Source organism: Dipodomys ordii, unplaced genomic scaffold, assembly GCF_000151885.1.
Source record: "Dipodomys ordii isolate 6190 unplaced genomic scaffold, Dord_2.0 Scaffold206, whole genome shotgun sequence".
In the NCBI taxonomy this organism is placed as follows: domain Eukaryota; kingdom Metazoa; phylum Chordata; class Mammalia; order Rodentia; family Heteromyidae; genus Dipodomys; species Dipodomys ordii.
The window spans coordinates 624,008-643,364 of NW_012267422.1; the positions used below are offsets into that span (position 1 = coordinate 624,008).

The 19,357-nt window shown below is 37.1% G+C and overlaps 1 protein-coding gene across 1 annotated transcript in view; it reads right to left on the reverse strand.

The window, feature by feature from the left end:
* The window catches only part of Lrrc16a (leucine rich repeat containing 16A), a 287,161-nt gene that overhangs the window by 86,211 nt on the left and 181,593 nt on the right, over nt 1-19,357 (reverse strand). The window contains exons 13-19 of the mRNA XM_013035187.1: nt 18,519-18,596; nt 18,306-18,382; nt 13,279-13,383; nt 10,014-10,083; nt 3,126-3,207; nt 2,334-2,433; nt 2,183-2,237 (exon numbers count right to left, since the gene is read on the reverse strand). Of these exons, the coding sequence (XP_012890641.1) occupies nt 2,183-2,237; nt 2,334-2,433; nt 3,126-3,207; nt 10,014-10,083; nt 13,279-13,383; nt 18,306-18,382; nt 18,519-18,596 (567 nt within the window). The remainder of the gene's footprint in view (nt 1-2,182; nt 2,238-2,333; nt 2,434-3,125; nt 3,208-10,013; nt 10,084-13,278; nt 13,384-18,305; nt 18,383-18,518; nt 18,597-19,357) is intronic.

Genomic DNA, 19,357 nt, shown 5'->3' on the forward strand with positions numbered 1-19,357 from the left:
GGAATACTAACAACTCACCAAAGGAGCAAGCACCAATTCCAGCACCACATTCAAATTCAAATACACTCCAGTTAACACTTAAAAATAATAGGCAGAGTCATTAATGCTTATTGCATGCAATTCTGAAGAGCCAGAAATGCATGCATATTTATAAGGTCATCCCTTTTTGATTTATTGCATTTACACATAGTATTACTATCTGAATTCTTACTATTTCTTTTCATAATTTAACCTAAGATTCTGCCTCCTGGCTTCTGTTAGTCCATGGGGAAACACATACTGTTTGGTTTGTTAGAATACAGGTTTGTAGGTAATACTTCAGGACAAGATTCTCTGCTGACTTCACCCTCACATGGGTGCAATAACCTGAAAATCACTGTCTTTAGCTGAAATTACAATGAAGCCCACTGTGTCTAGATTGTGAAACTGAATATATGGTATGATTCTGAGTAAGTTGTCTCATGGGCTGTCAAAAAATGAGCTCTATAACAACAAAGAATATCAAAAGCAGAGATTACTTCTGCATATGTCAAATGCTTAAATAAATAAAACAAAAAAAATGAGCCCAATTGTACCAGTGTTCTGTGGAATATTTGAAATCACAACTGTCATCTTTCTATTATTTTAAATTGTTTTTGCATACTACTAATTCAAAAATAGGTGGAAAACCTAATATGGTTGCTTTTTTGAAAGATACCTACTTTTAAGTGACACAAAAATAAAAAGGATTCATTATATAGGCCATTAGCAATACACTAATCAAACACAAAACTTCACAGAACTTGCAGTAAACTTTATCATCCTCAAACAGTTCTTACATGGAGTCTAAGTATCTTTAAGTAAGAGATTTCTAAAATTACAGGAAGTTTGAAGATGTGTATGCAATAAGCAAAACATGAAATATAGACTTGTTATAAAATATAAAATTTTCCAAATTCTGTGCTAGGAAAAAAATAAGGGTGAACATGAAGTATGAGTTTATAGTTTCCCTGATTTGTTAAAAATGGTCCAATACTGGCAAATATTAAACATAAATAAAGCAAGGTGGTGAAAAATCAAATTAAGTATGCAAAACAAATAGTATAGTTCTGAAAAGTCGGGTTTATCAGATATATGGATGAAGAAAAGTATTTGGATTCATTAAAGAATAATGATTTTAATTTTTCGGCCCACAGGTTAAAAATTCTTGTCATACAATAAAAAACCAGAGGACAGATTCTTGCAATAGATAGGAAGATGAAGACAAGGGCAAGTTCAGTCCTTCTACCCTTGGGCCTCATAACTTTCTCAGAAAAGTCAGCTGACTCATTTAATAGATTTGCTATTAATTCCTGGTAAGAATTCAAGAGGGAAAAAGATAATTTTTCAAAATGTGACATACTTCACTTGATGAATTTAAGAAATCACCTGATGACCTACAAGAATAGCTGTTCCAAAACACAAATGATGTGATTCATCACAATAGGAATACAAATTGATGTGTATTTTTAGAAACTCTAAAAGCTGTATCATTTAACCAAATAGAATTTTGACAGGAAAGGGTCAAAATCTTACCTGAGAGTTTTCATACATTATATGGTATGACATATCAGTTCTAAACTAAATGAATCCATGATAGAGTGCTCCTACTTTGTAAAATATCCTTTATTTTTCTCATGCATTTTAAAGAGAAGTAAAATAGGATATGATTTAAAATTAAATTTCTTTACCCTGAATTAGGTCTTGGCCAGCAGTAACTACAGGGGATTAAAATAACAGGAGGATTCCTAGGGCTCAAGAAGCAATTTAAGATGGGAGCCTTAACATTCTACATAATCACTTGATGAAGTCCAAACCAATATATACAGTGTTTCTCAGCATTATATTAAGGTCAAAAAGTCAGTAAGATTGTCTGTAGATTACTGTGTTAGCTAAAGTTAGGTAAATTAAAAGATAGGCTCAGGAGTCAATTTATACTTTATAGACTGTTATGTACAATCTTCCTTTAGTAATGAATTGAATGAAGAATAAACTCTTAAAATACTCTACAACTCTATTAAAGAAGATCTATTCCATTAAAAAAATAATGACATAAAACATAAATAAAATTATCTGAAAGCATTTAGGCATTAACCCAGTAGAAACAGCAGGAAAATGGCAACAGACAAAAGATTTTAGTCAAAGTGTTTAAAATTATACTCACTGAGTCTTCTTCTTGAATCATCTGTACTAAGTTGTCCAATACAGGTGTCAGATTTCTAAAGAGATTTTAAAGATGTGGACAGTGGAATCAAATCAAAAGTTTTCAGGAGGTTGGTTATTTTCATCATATTAAAAAAATTCAAAACTCTTACTTGGATTTCATATTATTAAAATTTTTGCCTAACGCCAGGTGCTGTATTGATCTGTTCTTACTGAGCCACACTATTAAGGTAGATAGGTCAGATTCTAAACCTGGAAAGAAGCAAGAGTAAATAGAAAATCAAAACACATGTATTTAAATGACTTCTCATTGTTGACACACAATTGGATAACTTCCTGTACCAAGCTCAAGGTCCAGAGATACAAACCTTTTATTGTCAACAGAACTTACAGCTCTCCTGAGGGACAGCGCCCAGGCCCAGAACCAAAAAAAAAAGAACTTACAGCTCTCTTTTCAAGTCCTATTAGTTCATAGGGATAAACTCATTCTCTACTAAGACTTATCTAAACCTTTTATACAATCAGTAGCTAAACAAAGTCAGCAAGATTTGAGACTAGATAATGGCAGAATCTCCTCTTTTCCCATCTTTGTGTAAGAGAAGATCCCAACCTATTATTCACTGATAGGTAACCATAAACAAAGTTTTCTATACAGATTCAACAGGCTCATAATACAATCAGCAAACTGAACCTAATTAAAGAGGATTAAGAGCATAGTTTTACTACTATCAAGACTGAAAAAAGTTGGGCTCAGGTTTTACCAAAGTATGGATGTTATTATTATTATTTATTATTATTTAATGGGCTATTTTCCTGTAGCATTTAGTCTAGGAAATCAACTTAGTAGAAAAGCTCTCTTAGTCAACAATTGCAATAATTTGCTTCAAATAACTTGCTTCAAATAACTTGCTTCAAATAGCATTTCCATTACTTTTCTGACTCACCATTGTCAGAGATGTCTAAGCGGGTGATATTGTGTACTTCAGCAATGCAACCTTCCAAGACTTGAGCCCCTCCTGACCTCAGCTATAGAAACAACCAAACACAAAGTCAAGTCCTCACCTATTGCAATTACAACCAAAGCTTAAAAATAGGACAAAAGAAAATAAAAATATAAAGTTTATCTACCCTAAAACCAAACCAAACTATTACCAATGACAAAACTTTACCATCACTTGATGGTATGGAAAATAAAATATTTAAGTTAATTTAAATAATTTAAGTTAAAATTTAAGTTTATATTAACTTTATACTCTTTACTGATATTCATGCACACATGAAACTAACATGTTTCCCAGGACTTAAAAATAATCAAAGGCATCCTTAATTTGCTGCCTCAAGTACTTACACAATGGCCAAGCTAATGGAAGCACAAGGAGAAAAATAAGACATTATCAATAGCAAGCAGAACAAAAATAAAGAAGTCGAAGTCTCTCTCAGTATACAGTGTAAAAAAGCAAAAATACTTCTAACTAAAATGTGTTCCTGAGACAAAAATAAATTTTTTTTCAAGAAAATAACTGATCTCCAGTTAGCAAGACTATTCAATTAAATTTAGAGGTTACTAGGTGCCTAAAATTCCCCAACAGCTAAAGCTTTCCCACAATAGTAAGAGCTTTTCCATTACTATAAATGAAAAATCCTTTTAAATAAATTTGCATAATTGAGCCATGTGGGTATGTGTGCTTATAAAACTGGTTTTTAAATTTTATCTCACACACTAGGATTAGTTTTTAAAAAGCCAGATCAAGAGAAGAAGGCATGTGAGGTACTATGACTAACTGTTGAACACTTTTCCAAACGTTAAAAATAAAACCATGTTTCTTTCAAAAGAAATGTCCTGTCACTCACACAAAATGGATCATTTTAGAAAATACTTATAATTTTGAGTTATATATCTATAGCTGAGATAAGGGAAGAAAAAAGCCCTAAAATCTAGAATCTTTAATAATCTTGCCTCAAGATCACGTACCAATTAAAAAGGTGGGTAATTTTTTAAATTTAAATATAAAGTGATCTCCACATTACCTATTTTTCTCCTGTCATCTCCATTTTTAATAAATTTATCTGGGGAGTTTTCACACATAAAACTCAATAAATAATGCAGTTTTCTCTTATGATATCAAAAATACCAATTAGCATCTATTTCAAATGTCCAACTCCTATCAGGGTATAATGCCAAGTAGCATTTTTAAAATATTATTTGTTGTATATGAAATCTTTCCAAGGTTGCATGTATGATATGGTTTAATATACTTAGCCTTTTCAGTTTTGCATTCATACCTGGCCTGACATGTAAGGGACAAAGAATGCTTACCTCCAGTCTGGTTGAATGAGTACCAGATTAAATAGAAGAATTACCTTGAAAGTTTCTACTCCTTTATTGAAATTTCTTACTCATTTCAATTTTTAATATCTGGTGCTCTTTTTCTATTCATTATCAATGGCAATGAATCGTGGAATAATCTGCAGGAACTGTTCCCAATGGAACCACCTCTCACACCTTGACCTTTTACGTCTTCCCTGAAATATCAGAGATTCTTCTGGTACTTAGAAGGAGACTAACCTTAAAGAATTCATTTTCAGCCTTTATATGTTCTTCTGAGATGGGACTGAGAAGTAATTCTGTTTTCTTTTCCTATTTTTTTTCTTTTTTTGTCAGTCATGGAGCTTGAACTCTGGGCCTGGGTGCTGTCCTTGAGCTCTTTCAGCTCAAGGCAAGTGCTCTACCACTTGAACCACATCACCACTTCCAGTAATTCAGTTTTCTAAAACACATCACAGCCAGGTGTGAGAGGGCCCACCTGCAATCCCAGATCCTCTAGGAGGATTGTGAGTTAAAGGCCAACTGTGCTATAAAAGGGAGAGGAATGCCTCAAACAAAACATTATAGATAGAGAACAAAACAAAATAAAGTTCTGAACATATGTCTACTGTTTCCTTTTAGTAGATGGAGACCCAGACATGATGCACTACTATGGTATGAAACAGCTTTGAAACTCTTCTTTAGGAGCCCTTCTCAAGAGCCTTGAACACCTATTTCTTTGCATATCTGAACCACTGCCAGGTTGTGTGAAATTAGGATCAGCTGCAGGCCATTCAGGGGCATATTTATGCTGGCTACAGAGGGAATACTGTTTCTTGTCCCAACACCAGCTATGGCTATAATTTCACAGACTAATCCTCCTTGAAAGATGTAAAATATTTTTGAAAACAATACCAAGAAATATTTTGGTAGACACTAAATACTTAGAAACCTAAATAAAATAACTAAATAACTTAGAAAGGCAGTATTAACCAATGCTTTAAAGTAAAATAGACTAAATAAGGATCCTCTCCAGATGAGGATCTCTCTCCACTCTCCAGTTCCCTCCAGATAATGGCTCACATGTGTTGGACCCAACCTATGGCAATGAGCCAAATGCTGTTTCTTAAAACTATTAGTATCCTCACTCAATAGCTAAGAAATTGGCTGGGAAAAAAAAAAGCCATTTCATAAGCTAAAGGAGACCTTTGATTTCAAATCACCTGCCCATTGAAATGGCAATCTTTTATCATCCATTACTACACTGAGTCGTTTTCATATTTAGAAAGATCATTTCTTTTAGATACTACATGACCAAGGAAATTAAAACAAAGTGATAACATAATCAACATGAAATGCCTTGAGGAATACAGAAAGGTGGATCTTTGGTTAAGTTTTGAAGTCATCTATAAATGTAAGATTAATTTCAGAACCAGGACTTTAGTCTTCACAAATTGAAAGCAGAGAGGCTAAACTTTTGGGTTTAGTTGTCTAAATAATTTTTTTTTTTGGTCAGTCATGGGACTTGAACTCTAAGCTTGGGTGCTGTCCCTGCACTCATCAGCTCAAGGTGAGCATTCTACCACTTGAGCCACAGCATCACTTCCGATTTTCTGGTGGTTAATTGGAGACAAGAGTCTCACGGACTTTCCTGCCGGGGTTAGCTTTGAACCACGATGCTCAGATCTCAGCCTCCTGAGTAGCTAGGATAACAGGTGTGAGCCATTGGTGCCCAGCAAAAGTGTTATTTTTATTATAGGAAAGCAACTACCTAATTTATAAATACCCACAGATAATATAGTAACAAGCAGTATAGATTTACTCTCTGTGAAGGAAGTATAACATAAAGCATATTTTTCCACCCACTGACTAAGTTTGAAATGCCTCTTTTAGGGGAATATAGGAGAATCTAAGATCAACAGGATAAGTCACCAGGAAAGAGGAGAAAGAATAATAAATGGACCTGATACGTGACTCCTTTAAGAATAATGTGCTTAATTTCTATGCTTCCTAAATAGACACTTTAATTTTTACTTTAAGATTCCTCCCACCTCCTAAGGAGCTCAACCACCATATTAGATGATGGTCATTTACCTTGTATGACACCTAAACAAAGATTTAAACTGCATCATTGAAATTTTTTTCCTATAACAGGAAGTGGATCTAGATTCCATATCAAGGTATTTTACGTGGAAAATAGCAAACAATTTATAAACATAAAACACATCAAGGTCATTTTACAACTGTTCTGCTTCTGTAGGTTTGGGAGAGTCTCATCTCGGGAGCAGCACCTGTAGAAGGCACTGAATTATCACTGTGCCCCACATAAGAAACCACAGGACCACACTGTCCAAAACTCTCCTGCTTGGGAGAGCGAAGGAAGGGGTGACACTGTTGAAAAGGGAATGTCCTCTTTATCTGACTTATCTAACTTTATCTGTTCATTACCTTTACAATAACAATTGGAAAAGAAAACTTTCCAGCTCTCTGCTTTATACCTGCATCATTTCTATGCTTCACACTTAGATCTGCCCTTCTTCCCAAGTCAGTTATCTCTCTAGATGATACTTCCCACAATGACTGTGGTGACAGGGAAAATTTTCATTCCTCACTACATTTCAGATAAAGTTAGATTTATCCAACTATGAAGGAGAGTTAAGGACAGAATTCTTCCATGAGTTTGAAGAGTGTGCCATTTGTGAAGAGAGTTGTTTCTACCATGGCTTTATAGACAACAGAGAAAGGGCCTTAGGGATCAGTAAGCCAGTGGTATAATTATTGCCTAGAATACTCAAGGCCTTGGGTTTAAACCAGAAAGGAAGAGAGAACAAGAGGGGGGAAGGAGAGGAGAAGAGTGGCAAGAGAAGGAAGAGAGAGAAAGAAGAAGGGAGGGGAGAAGAGCAAAATACACACAGATGTGATTTTAGAATGTCAAGTTAGTGGAAGTTTCTTTCTGAGAGCATTACAGAAATTCTAAAGTACCAAACATAAGAGACATTATTAATACACCAAGTGCCAACCATTCTAACATAGATTACATGGTAATGCAAAACATGCTACAAGGGAAGTTTACTGTACTATGAGGAAGAAAATTACAACATCGAGTTAAATTTGGACATGTAGCCCTAAAAGGCAAAATTTGACAAAACACTACAATGTAGAAAAATAATTTTGCACTGTGTGGTCACTAGTACTAGAATTCAGGCTGTAAGATGGGGGGGGGGAGAGAGAGAGCTCCCTTTCTCAGCAGTTCTCCTATAATCCATCATAAAGTCCACAACTGCATTGGAATCATCATCACAATCATTGGTTGATAATAACAATCATGATGGTCAAACCCACTTTCTAAGATTAATCATTTATATTGAATCTTGTTTTAATTTTTTAAAAAAGAGTGAACCAACAGTTATATAGAATTTTATGTAATTATCTATAGGCTACCTTTTTTGTCCTACAAAAATACTGAGTTTTTATATGGTTCACCTAATATTTTTGTCTTTTGAAAGTTCTCAGCAGATCAGTGAAATTGAAGAAACAAGTAATATAGCAATGCAACAGAATTTTTCAAGCAATTTTTGAAAGCAAAATAATCACTTGTAATATTCTAATAATCACCAATATCAGAATTATTATTTACATCAGAAAATCAGGATAGTGTGTTTTCAGTATGGCTCTGTTAGTGAGTGGCATTATTTTGGCTTCTCCAGAGCTGATGACTATTCTAGCCTTATCAATAAATAATAAAATGTTAGATTGGTAGTAGTCAAGATCTCTAATTACGATAGTAAATTCACATTATAAGCCACTGCTAATTTGGTACTTTGATAGGGGAGGGCAGTTACCTTTATGTTAACTTCTTTTGGATGGAATAATATTTTCCAACCCCCTTCATTTCATTCCTCTGGTATTAAAAAAAAGTCCTAAAGTACTACTAAGAAATTAATTCATATAATCACAGTTGGGTTCTACTTTTTACAGTCTGTCTTTATAAATGAAAGACAAATGATTCACATATCAATGTTCCACAATACAAGATAAATTTTTTAGGGTTTTAAATTTTTAATAATTTTTTTTCTTTTTCATACAAAACCAGTGAATCACAAAAGTGATGCTCACCCCAATCAAAATTAATGAAGACTCCTACCCACACTAGTAACTTGAATGATACGATCTCAGTCTTGTCAGTTTCTAGAACTTTCAAGGAGATAAAGTGCTAATGTTTTTCAATATCTAGTGTTGGCTTGGTTCCACGATTTTGTGAGGAGAACAATATGATGGAACACAACATTTTGTTAGAACACAGTATGAAGTATGACACAGACACTGCTCTCTAGAAAGCTGCAGAAGCCAACTTAATAACTGTGTAACGTACTTTGGAGTTCAGTGTCCAAATGTGTATTACAATCGCTGAGCATCAGACAATTAGAAAAGAACAAGATCACAAAGGGCCAAAAAAGTCATGGAAAAAATTCAGCAAAGAGACCCAAGTATTGGGAAATTAAAAGAGCAAACAATCTGAAGAGGCCCTTTTCAAAGAAGAGCTCCTTTAACCTCAACCCACTCACTAGAAGAGCTACTAATATCATCTCCACTTGGCAGGCACAGAAACTGAAATTCAGTGATATCAGCAAATCCACCCATAATCACCAAGTCCCCAAGCCTGAAGCATACACAAAGACTGGCCTTGGGCTAGATCCTCAAAGAGCAGGATGTCTTAGGAAGGGGAAAGAGAATAGAATAGGCAAGTTAGTTTTAAGAAGAGAGCACAGTAGGTCTACAGAAGATAGGGAAAGCAAGTTTTAGAAAGAGCACAGTAGGTCTACGGAAGGTAGAAGAGAGCATGGGAGGACTATGCCAGAACTAAAGAAGCAGAGACTCCCACCACCACCCTGAGCAGAAATGGAGCCTGACAAGCTAGGTGAAACCAGGCTCTGAAAAAGTCATGTGGTTTACACTTACCAGCTCACACCAACTGAAAGTATCAAGGTAGTAAACATTTAAGTGTTCTCTAAAGTATAAAGGCTTTAATCTTGACTCTTCTCATTGGATCTTTGATTCTAAGTGCTTGGTGCTACTGTAATTCCAAGAGGCATTTTATTTCTCTGTCTTAAATCAAACTATTGAAGTAGTAAAATTTATGAGATGACAGCCATTGTCTTTTACATTCTCCAAATCTAAATTCAGCTACACACCTCTATCCTCTGTCATGCATGCTGTATTTTACCTTACTAACATTTGTTTATTGCTTTATATCTCAAGGTTTCATCATAAATTACTCAGGCAACAGGCACAAAGAATGGGAGGGAAAAAATAAGTCATTAACAATACACATAAATGCTTTTCTGAACACAGTGTTCTGCTTTCAATAAGATTTGCAAAATGCCGAGTATCTTAAATTCATATAATATGTATTTTTCTGCTACATTATACCCTGGTAGAATCATTGTACCATGCTTTTCCCAGGAAAAAGGCAAAGCAATTTTGAGGCCATTATCTAACCCCGTGCAGAATCTTAAGGTCATCTTACCTCACAGTTGCTGAGATCAAGAGAAACCCCCTTCAAGCTATGATTACAAGACAGGCCCAGTAATAGTGCTCTAAGGGAAGGAAACACAAATATCAGGTACAATTCCAAACACACACACACACACACAGACACACACACACACAGACACAGACACACACACACACACTTCACTATACTGAATAAAGCCTTGAAAAAAGAACACCTTTTCTAAATAACAGGTCAAGCAAAAAGCAACCTCTCACATTTTAAAATGCATCCTGACAATCTGAATTTTTAAAAAAATGGCAGGGGAACACTCCTCTGTCTCCCAGGCAGCATTTGTAATGTTAAATGTAAAACCTGATAGGATTGCTATTCCAATGCAAATAAACCAATAGCACGCCTAACTGAGTATTGAAATTAAATTGTGTTCATCATAAATTCCCACCTGCATCTGCTTGAGAATTGCTTTAATAATGCTTAGAATATTAGTAGGCAATTGTTATTAGAGTAGCAAAGTAGAACTGGTTTTCCCTCAGCAATATGGTGAGATGGAGTCCAGCTCCATGGTATTCCAGGTTGGGACATAATGAAAGCTAGATATCTTGATTAAAGGACTTCAAGACCTGTGTGGGTGGGGTAGAAAAGCACGGGGGATAAGAAGATGCAGGTCTTGAATTCAAGTCTAGAATCCCGACGGGACCGCCACCTGTAGGACCAGGGCAAACCCCATCTCTGCTGTGAAAAGGAATGTTTTAATGTACAAATTGAGGCGTTTGGGCTCATCACTCTGATGTCTTTTCTAAGAATGTGAATTGATTCCACTTTTACAAGGCAGTCCTATAAAAGCCAACATCACTGAATAAGCTTAACATCAAGCATTTGTATATGCACATCACATCCACAAAATTATATACTGCAGGGAAAAAAATGTCCTCCCTTAGGCCTTGTGAGGGACTGGAAGCTGAGCATGTGCCTTCATGCAGAAATAAACACTGTGAATATAACTAGAACACAAAGCAGACAGTGATAAGCACTGAATGGTAGTACCTCCCACCCTGAGTGACTACCTACTTGTTCTCCATGTTCCCAGGGAAAGAACCTTCATCTACAATATACCCAAACTACCCCACTAAGGCAAGGGTCAGTGAAGTGTGTGTGTGGGGGGGGGATTATTTTATTCAGATCCCTGAGAGTTTCTCCTTCCCATGATTATCAGGCCTCACCCACTGAGAGAGAACTCGTGCCATGGAGACCAAGAGCTTGGCTGTCTGGAGCTATAAGAAGTGGAGACATGACTCAAGCAGTAGAGTGGCTAATTAGCAAGCAGGAAGCCACGTTGAGTTCAAACTCTAGTACCACCCAAAGGGAGAAAAAATACATCAAACACCTCTACAGTTAGCTTGAAGGCTGGAGGTGAGTATCTTTTGTTTCTTGTTTATTTTCTTTTTTCATTTTCAAAAATCCAGTTCACTTGTCCCTACTCTAAAACACTATCCTATGAAAGTTTGGGTATATCTGATCTATGGACACATCAATTGCTTCTCTTTTTCAAAAAATTGTTTTCTTCTCCTTTCTTTCCTGGGAGGCAGTATTTGGGACTAAGTAAGAGGTTAGTCTCTGATCCTCTCCCTATCACTACACACTAGTTAATTTTGAGTACATCAGTTTGGGGGGAAGAGATCCTCAAGTCCTATCAGTACAATGATAAAGCCTGAACATTATCAAAGAGGTCTCTTATTATTTCTAACACATGCTGAATGTTTAACAAGTACCCATGCATGTGTTTTTATCAGGAAGGAAAATTTATGTATAAATATATATGGAAGGAAAGTACTTCCTATTTGTCTTACATATAGATTAAGGCCAACAAAATAAATGGTGTGCTTTAACTATAGAAGGCCCAAGATTAGAAGGCAATGACTCATGAGACCAGTAAAAATAAATAAACCATAGAAACCATTCTAAGGAAAATGAAGCAAAATAGAACAAGTACAACAAAGCATACTGAGGATGGGGGGAGGGGGGAAGAGGAGGGCCCACAAGTGTTGATGTCAAGAAACACTGTTTTTTGTAACCTGATGGTAGTAAAACCTCCTACAGAATGATCTGCTCAATCCTCAATCACCACTGCAACAATTCAGAGAAGAATTGGTCCCCATCTCTGGAGAGGTCACACATGGTAATTTTGTAGCTACACATTTAATGCGCTTAATAAAAATACTCAGCTAAGGAGATGGGGTTGAAGAAAGGGGGAGCATGTGCTAGGATGCAAGGAGGAGGGGAGGAAAAGTGAGAGAAGAAATGCACTCCAAGGGATTCTAGGACAAGGAACATTCTTGGGATACATGGAAAAAGAATTAAGTGTCTCTGACAGCATATATAACCATACATATTTGAAAATATCTTTTTTATGCACAGCAAGAAATTAGCTCTCTAATTCTTGAGCAGTACATTTTTGACATTTGCTGGCCATGGTACACAGAAATCTCGAGAATAACCAATTATTCCCAAATCTTGATTCACCTAAAAAAATTAACTATACTACTACTACTACTTTTATATAGGGATACTAACTAATCACACGAAAGGATTGCCAAGTAAATGCCAAACAGATAACTGAGACTTACCTTGGCAATTGAGATATCTAAACCCTGAAAATTAATTTCATTCTACATATATAACACATAAGAGAGAGTGGGTAATTACTGTTAGTATAAATTGTTAGAATAAACATTGATTAGAACACATGGAAAAGAATAAGCCACAAATGGGCTGAACAGAGATTGTTATAAAAGTACTAACACCTTGGAGCATAACTTTAAATAAAAAGTTTTATTAACACATATCAATTATGCACACTGGTGGGGTTCTATACGGAATTTCTATACATTTTTGGACCATTGCATATAGTCAGTGAGCAAGGTCACCAACCAAAGGAAGAAGTTTTTGTTTTGGGTTTTTTTTTTTAACTGTATTTTTTTTGTCTTTTTTTTTTCTTTTTTGTTACTGGGGATCGAACCCAGGACGTTGCGCTTGCTAGGCAAGCGCTTTGCCACTGAGCTACATCCCAGCCCCCAAAGGAAGAAGTTTTTAACAGAAGATGCAATAACATTAATAGAGTACAATGTATACTATTTTAAATTTACACTGTCTCACAGCAAAAAAGGCATCCTCATTTGTCTTTTCTGCCTTTGGGTTATATATCTTACTCCTTTCCTTCAAGAGTATTCATAATAACAAATTGAACTTTAAAAGCTCTAGAGAAAATGAATTAATCACTCACTTTAAAGGCTCAGGAGACAGTTTTGTGCCAGACAGGTTGATTTGCATCAAAGCTAGAGAACTACTAAAAAACTGCTTGAAAGATGGTGGGACTTCTTTTCCTTTCCTGAAAAAAAAACAAAGAGTTATACAAGTGGTTATAGTCTCATCTGACTTGCTTAACTGCTTCTTCAGATACTGTGTAAGAATCCACAATTAGTCATATTCTCTGTAAAATGTGAAAGTAAAAAGAAGCCTACTGGAAAAAACATCCTGTATTATTAAAGAAGTGGCATAAGAGAGCTCAGATATGTCATATCATTAAGTCCATAAAATAACGTATCCCTATTCTTTGTACCTAATACTTGTATTTTAGCACTTCAATTAAAAAAAATTATCTTTTGTCAGCATGAGGCTTGAACTCAGGGCCTGGGTACTATCCCTGAGCTCTTTTGCTCAGGGCTAGTGCTCTACCACTTAGAGCCAAAGCTCCACTTTCTCTTTTCTGGTGGTTAATTGGAGATTAAAAAAAACTCTCAGGGGCTGGGAAGGTGGCTCAGTGGTAGAGTGCTTGCCTTGCATGCATGAGGCCCTGGGTTCCATTTCTCAGCACCATATAAGCAGAAAAAGCCAGAAGTGGCACTGTGGCTCAAGTGGTAGAGCACTAGTCTTGAGCTGAAGAGCTGAGGGACAGCGCCCAGGCCCAGAGTTCAGGCCCCACAACTGACGAAAAAAAAAAAAAAAGATTCTTAGGACTTTCCTGCCTGGGCTAGCTTTTAATCTAGATCCTCAGACCTCAGCCTCTTGAATAGCTACGATTATAGGCATGAGCCACCAGTGCCTGCCCCTCAATCTCAAGGGAATTCTATGTTAGGCGTTTTAATATAAAAGGATATGTATATGTAAATACACACACCACACGTGTGCCCTTGTATGCACACACATATACATACAGACAAGCCTTATACTACTAGAGTTATATCTCCAGTATTTTTTTTGTCTTTTTATTTATTTGATTTAGTAACTTTTAAGATCAAGGTCCTTGTGTTTTTGCCTAGGGCTATACTGGGCTTCTCCTACTAACATTTCCCTTATAACTGGGATTACAGGCACACTGTATCACCTTGGTTTTTGTTAAATGGGGTTTCACTTTTTGCTTGGGCTAGTTGGTCTCAAACCATGACCTTTCCAATCTCTGTTTCCCAAGCAACTTGGATAATAGCCTATGTCACCACATCCAGCCTAGAGATGTGTACGTTTCATCAATTTCAAGAACTTTCCCACTGGGAAATGCAGGATTACCACCTGAATTTAGCAGTATATTTAGATAGTGCCTGGTGTGGAGTAGAGGAATAGCAAAGGAAGTGGCATGAAGCCTTCCTGACAAATTTAGGTAACTACTATATATATACCGCAAATCTACTCATCTCAGCCCAGCTCTGGTGGCTCACACCTGTAATCCTACCTTCTGAAGAGGCTGATATCTGAGGATTAAGGTTCCAAGCCAGCTGGGGCAGGAAAGTCCATGAGACTCTTATCTCCAATAAACCACTCGAAAACCAGAAGTGGCATTGTGGCTCAAGCAGTAGAACACTCGCCTTGAGCTGAAAAGCGCAAGGACAGCACCCAAGCCCAGAGTTCAAGGCCCACGCCCGACCAAAAAAAAAAAAAAAATCTACTCATGTCAGGACAAATATCAGAAAAGTTGAAAGATAAAAACTACAGAATGAAATGACTATGTCCGTCTGCTTAAGACAGCGGAAAGTGGGTAGATGGAACAGTAAGCTCAGGGACAAGGGAGAATCAACACCATATGATAAGAGTTAAAGAGTTAAAGAAAAGTAGGATGGTCACCAGTGAATCTAGTCTATATAGTCCTACCTATTCAGGAGGCTATGATCTGAGGATCGCCAGCACTGGCAGGAAAATCCTTGGGATTCTTATCTCCAATTAAACACCAAAAAGCTACAAGTGGTGCTATAGCTCAAGTGAAAAAAGCTCAGGGACAGCACCAAGGCACTGAGTTCAAGCCCCAGGACCCATACAAAAACAAAAACAAAAAAAGGAAGAAAAGTAGAATTTTAAAGTCCACAGGTAGAAACTGAATACTCTGCTTGTCACATTCTATTAGAATTCACAGGACTAAGTCACATATGTAAAGCACTTGGCCTGAGGCAAAGTAAGCACTCATTATTTGATAATAATTCATAACAATATTGGAAGGATTCCTACATTGTCAGGGCACAGAACATCCCAGAAGTCAAACTCACACAAAGAAACCCATAATATTTTATGTACAGAGGTCAGAAAAACTTGTCAATGGGGCCTGGGAAGGTGGCTCAGTGGTAGAGTGCTTGCCTTGCATGCATGAGGCCCTGGGTTTGATTCCTCAGTACCACATAAGCAGAAAAGGCTGGAAGTGGCGCTGTGCCTCAAATGGTAAAGTGCTAGCTTTGAGCTGAAGAGCTGAGGGACAGCGCCCAGGCCCAGAGTTCAGGCCTTATGACTGGCAAAAAAACAAAAACAAAAACAAAAAAACAATAAAACTGTCAATGATAAAGTTTTATTTTAATTTTAATTTTTTTTTGTTCATGGGGCTTGAACTCTCGGCCTGGGCGCTGTCCTTCAGCTCTTCAGCTCAAGGTTAGCTCTCTGCCACTTGAGCCACAGCACCACTTACAGCTTTTTCCACTTATGTGGTGCTCAGGAATCGAACCCAAGGCCTCATGCATTCAAGGCAAGCACTCTGCCACTGAGCCACCTTCCCAGCCCCATAGACAAGTTTTAAAAAACTAGACAGTTGCCAGGTGCCAGTGGCTCATACCTGTAATCCTAGCTCACACCTGTAACCCTAGCTGAGATCTGAGGATCACAGTTTAAACCCAGCCCAGGCAGGAAAGTCCATGAGACTATTATCTCCAATAAACCACTCAGAAAACCAGAAGTGGCACTGTAGTTCAAGTGGTAGAGCACTAGCCTTGAACTGAAGATCTGAGGGACAGCACTCAGGCCCAGAGTTCAAGCCTCACAACCAACCAAAAAAAAAAAAGACAGTTATAGGTTATTTGGGGAATAAGAGCTAAACAATCAGCATATTTACCTAGAAAGTTAAAAAAAAGTCAAATTAAAAGGGAAGTAAATTCTGGTGGAATATATATGATACGTTTCAAATAACTCAGACTTCCTAAAATAATATCTATATTGACATTTCTGTTTGATTTTTGATAGGCAAAGATGGTTAAATTGTTTTCTTTTTTTGGGGGGGGGGGATCAGTTGTGTGGCTTGAACTCAGGCCTGGGCACTGTTCCCTGAGTTCTTCTGCTCAAGTCTAGCACACTACCACTTTGAGCCACAGTTCCATTTTCTGTTTTCTGGTGGATCATTGGAGTTAAGCATCTCGATGGACTTTCCTGCATGGGCTGGCTTTGAATCATGATCCTCAGATCCCAGCCTCTTGAGTAGCTAGGATTACAGGTGTGAACCGCCAGCACCAACCTTATTGTTGTCTTTTTGAGACAGATCATACATGCCATGATCTCTTTCCCCTCTGCTGTGGGTCTATGTTCTAGATAGTCATCCTTCCCAGGCTGCCACTGAGGTGGCTAGCCCATAATGGACATGTCACAAACACCCACTGAAAAGCCATGGATGTGTGCAGAGGGAAGTGGGGGCTGGGAACAACCTGGCTAATCCAGACTGATACACTTATGAAATTATCTGTGAACTACAGAATGAATAGCCTAGCTAACAATCTACATCTCAATATAAATGCAGTGATTTCAACATAATTACAAAGGGCTTTCCATGACTGTATCTAGTAAGGGACTGGGTATTAAACAGTTTAATCACAGCCTTTCATTTGCAAGACAAGGCAATTTGTTAGCACAGTTCTGCTCTACCAGCTTAACAGCTCTGCTGAAGACCAGTCATCACAGAATTCACCGTGTGGTGAACTCGAAAGAGCTGATTATACAGAAACTTTTATAGGCTGTGCTGTCACCTTGTAACTCAGTTACTCTGTCAATTATAGTGCCACAAAAGCATGGCCTCATAAACTGCCTTTAAACATGAGATGGCCAGTGAGCCTCAAATAAGACTCTCGGATACCCCCCCCAAAATAAAATACCTCGGAAACCCCGTAATTTCTTCTACCACAGTTATCTCTTAGGTTTTCTAACCTGACTCTATTGATGACTTTGTGAGATGTGTCTGCTTTTTTTAAAAGTGTTTGGGTTTTTTTTGCTGTCATAAAGATTCATTATCACTATAGAAGGAAGGGACTAAAAGTACTTTGATATGTTGATGGATAAACTTGTAAGTTATAATTGTAGAATAAAACATACCACAAAAGTACATTTTCAAAATGAGTGAGGGTTAATCCCCTGAAGATAGAAAGCTTTTAAAAAGTAAACCAGTAATTATGGACATCTTTTGAACATTACACAGTATAGTATGTTGTTAAAGAGTACACAACAAGCAAAATTTTACTTGTAGCCAAAATTACAAACACTCAGTGTTAAATTGAACCAATCTAATAAATGTTCCAGGCTTCCACATCTAGGCAGCCTATAAATTTTTCTCATTTACTTTCTTTTCTTGTTGCTATTGTTTGGAAAACACTGCTGCTTTGAACCCACTGCTTGTTCTTTAAGCAGCTTTACATTAGGAGGATAAAAGTGAGATTCTAAAACTGGCCCTCCAGTTCTACAAATTACAACACATAAACTTTAAGATGACTATTTCTTTTTGTTCCCCGTGATAATTTATTCTTACTTTAAAGCTTTCCATTGAGAAATATCTACAGAAAGTTCTGAAAAGGGTTAAAACCATATTAAGTAACAGAGTACCTGTCCACTTGTTCACAGCAGTTTGCTGGAGTAACTGATAAGGACATTAACCTGTGGTTTACAAAGATGTAACAAAAACTTGACCTTGCAAGGCCTAATATTTATAGACATCTTTCACTATAGTTTTACTATCTATCATTCTATATGCATTACCCTGAAAAATACTCCTAGATGACAATAACAATGAGAATCAATACATACCGATGAGAGAAAACAGTTCTGGAGAGATTGAGCACTGCTAAATATTGAAGGCATCCACGGAGAAGAGCTCCACAGACCTGAGGAAAAAATAGGCACTCATACTTTTAAGCATTTCTAGGTCCATGATCACACGTTTTATTAGAAACAGAAAGCCCTCTATCCCATCTAAATAGCTGCTCTGAGACCCTCCAAAGCAATACACAGAAACATTACCATATCCAGGGAACATTCTGTATTGGATAAATCCAGATGAGCAATGGCATTTGGCTGGGCCAAAAAATTGTACATGTGCTTGAAATGAAAAAACAAAAAGGAAATGTTAAAATCTAAAATATACACATCCCATAATGCAGGCTAATGTTTTCAAAGGAAATCACCATGTTTCCCAAGACTAGCTGAGAAACTACTCCCAAGCAGATTACCCGACTTTTCTATCACTCCATCATCTTCCCTGAGAGCAAAAGTCCAAATGATACTTTCAATTAAATAAAATATGTGTAACCAAATGCCAAATAGAATTTCAACTGCCAACCCCCCACTTTTTTACACATGACTTCATTTTCTTGATTGGTTCAATTTTTATTATATAATTTTGGAATGATACTAATTAATTTTAACTCCTGGGATGAATGTGTCACCTGAACTGCAGTCACCCTATCAAAATGCTAATCACTTCTAAAAATGTTAAGAACCACTCATTTGAATTTAACCAGTGGATGTTCTCAGGCTATTCTCTCTTCTGTCCAATATAATAGTTTCTCTGGCCTTCAAAATAAAAAAAAGAGGAGGAAAAGGAGGAGGAGGAAAAGGAGGAGGAGGAGGAGGAAGAAGAAGAGGAGGAGGGGCTGGGAAGGTGGCTCAGTGGTAGGGTGCTTGCTCTGCATGCATGAGGCCCTGGGTTTGATTCCTCAGCACCACATAAGCAGAAAAAGATCAAGGTGGCTCAATTGGTAGGGCGCTAGCCTTGAGCTGAAGAGCTCAGAGACAGCACCCAGGCCCAGAGTTCAGGCCCCACAACCAACTGAAAGAAGAAAGGAGGAGGAAGAAGAAGG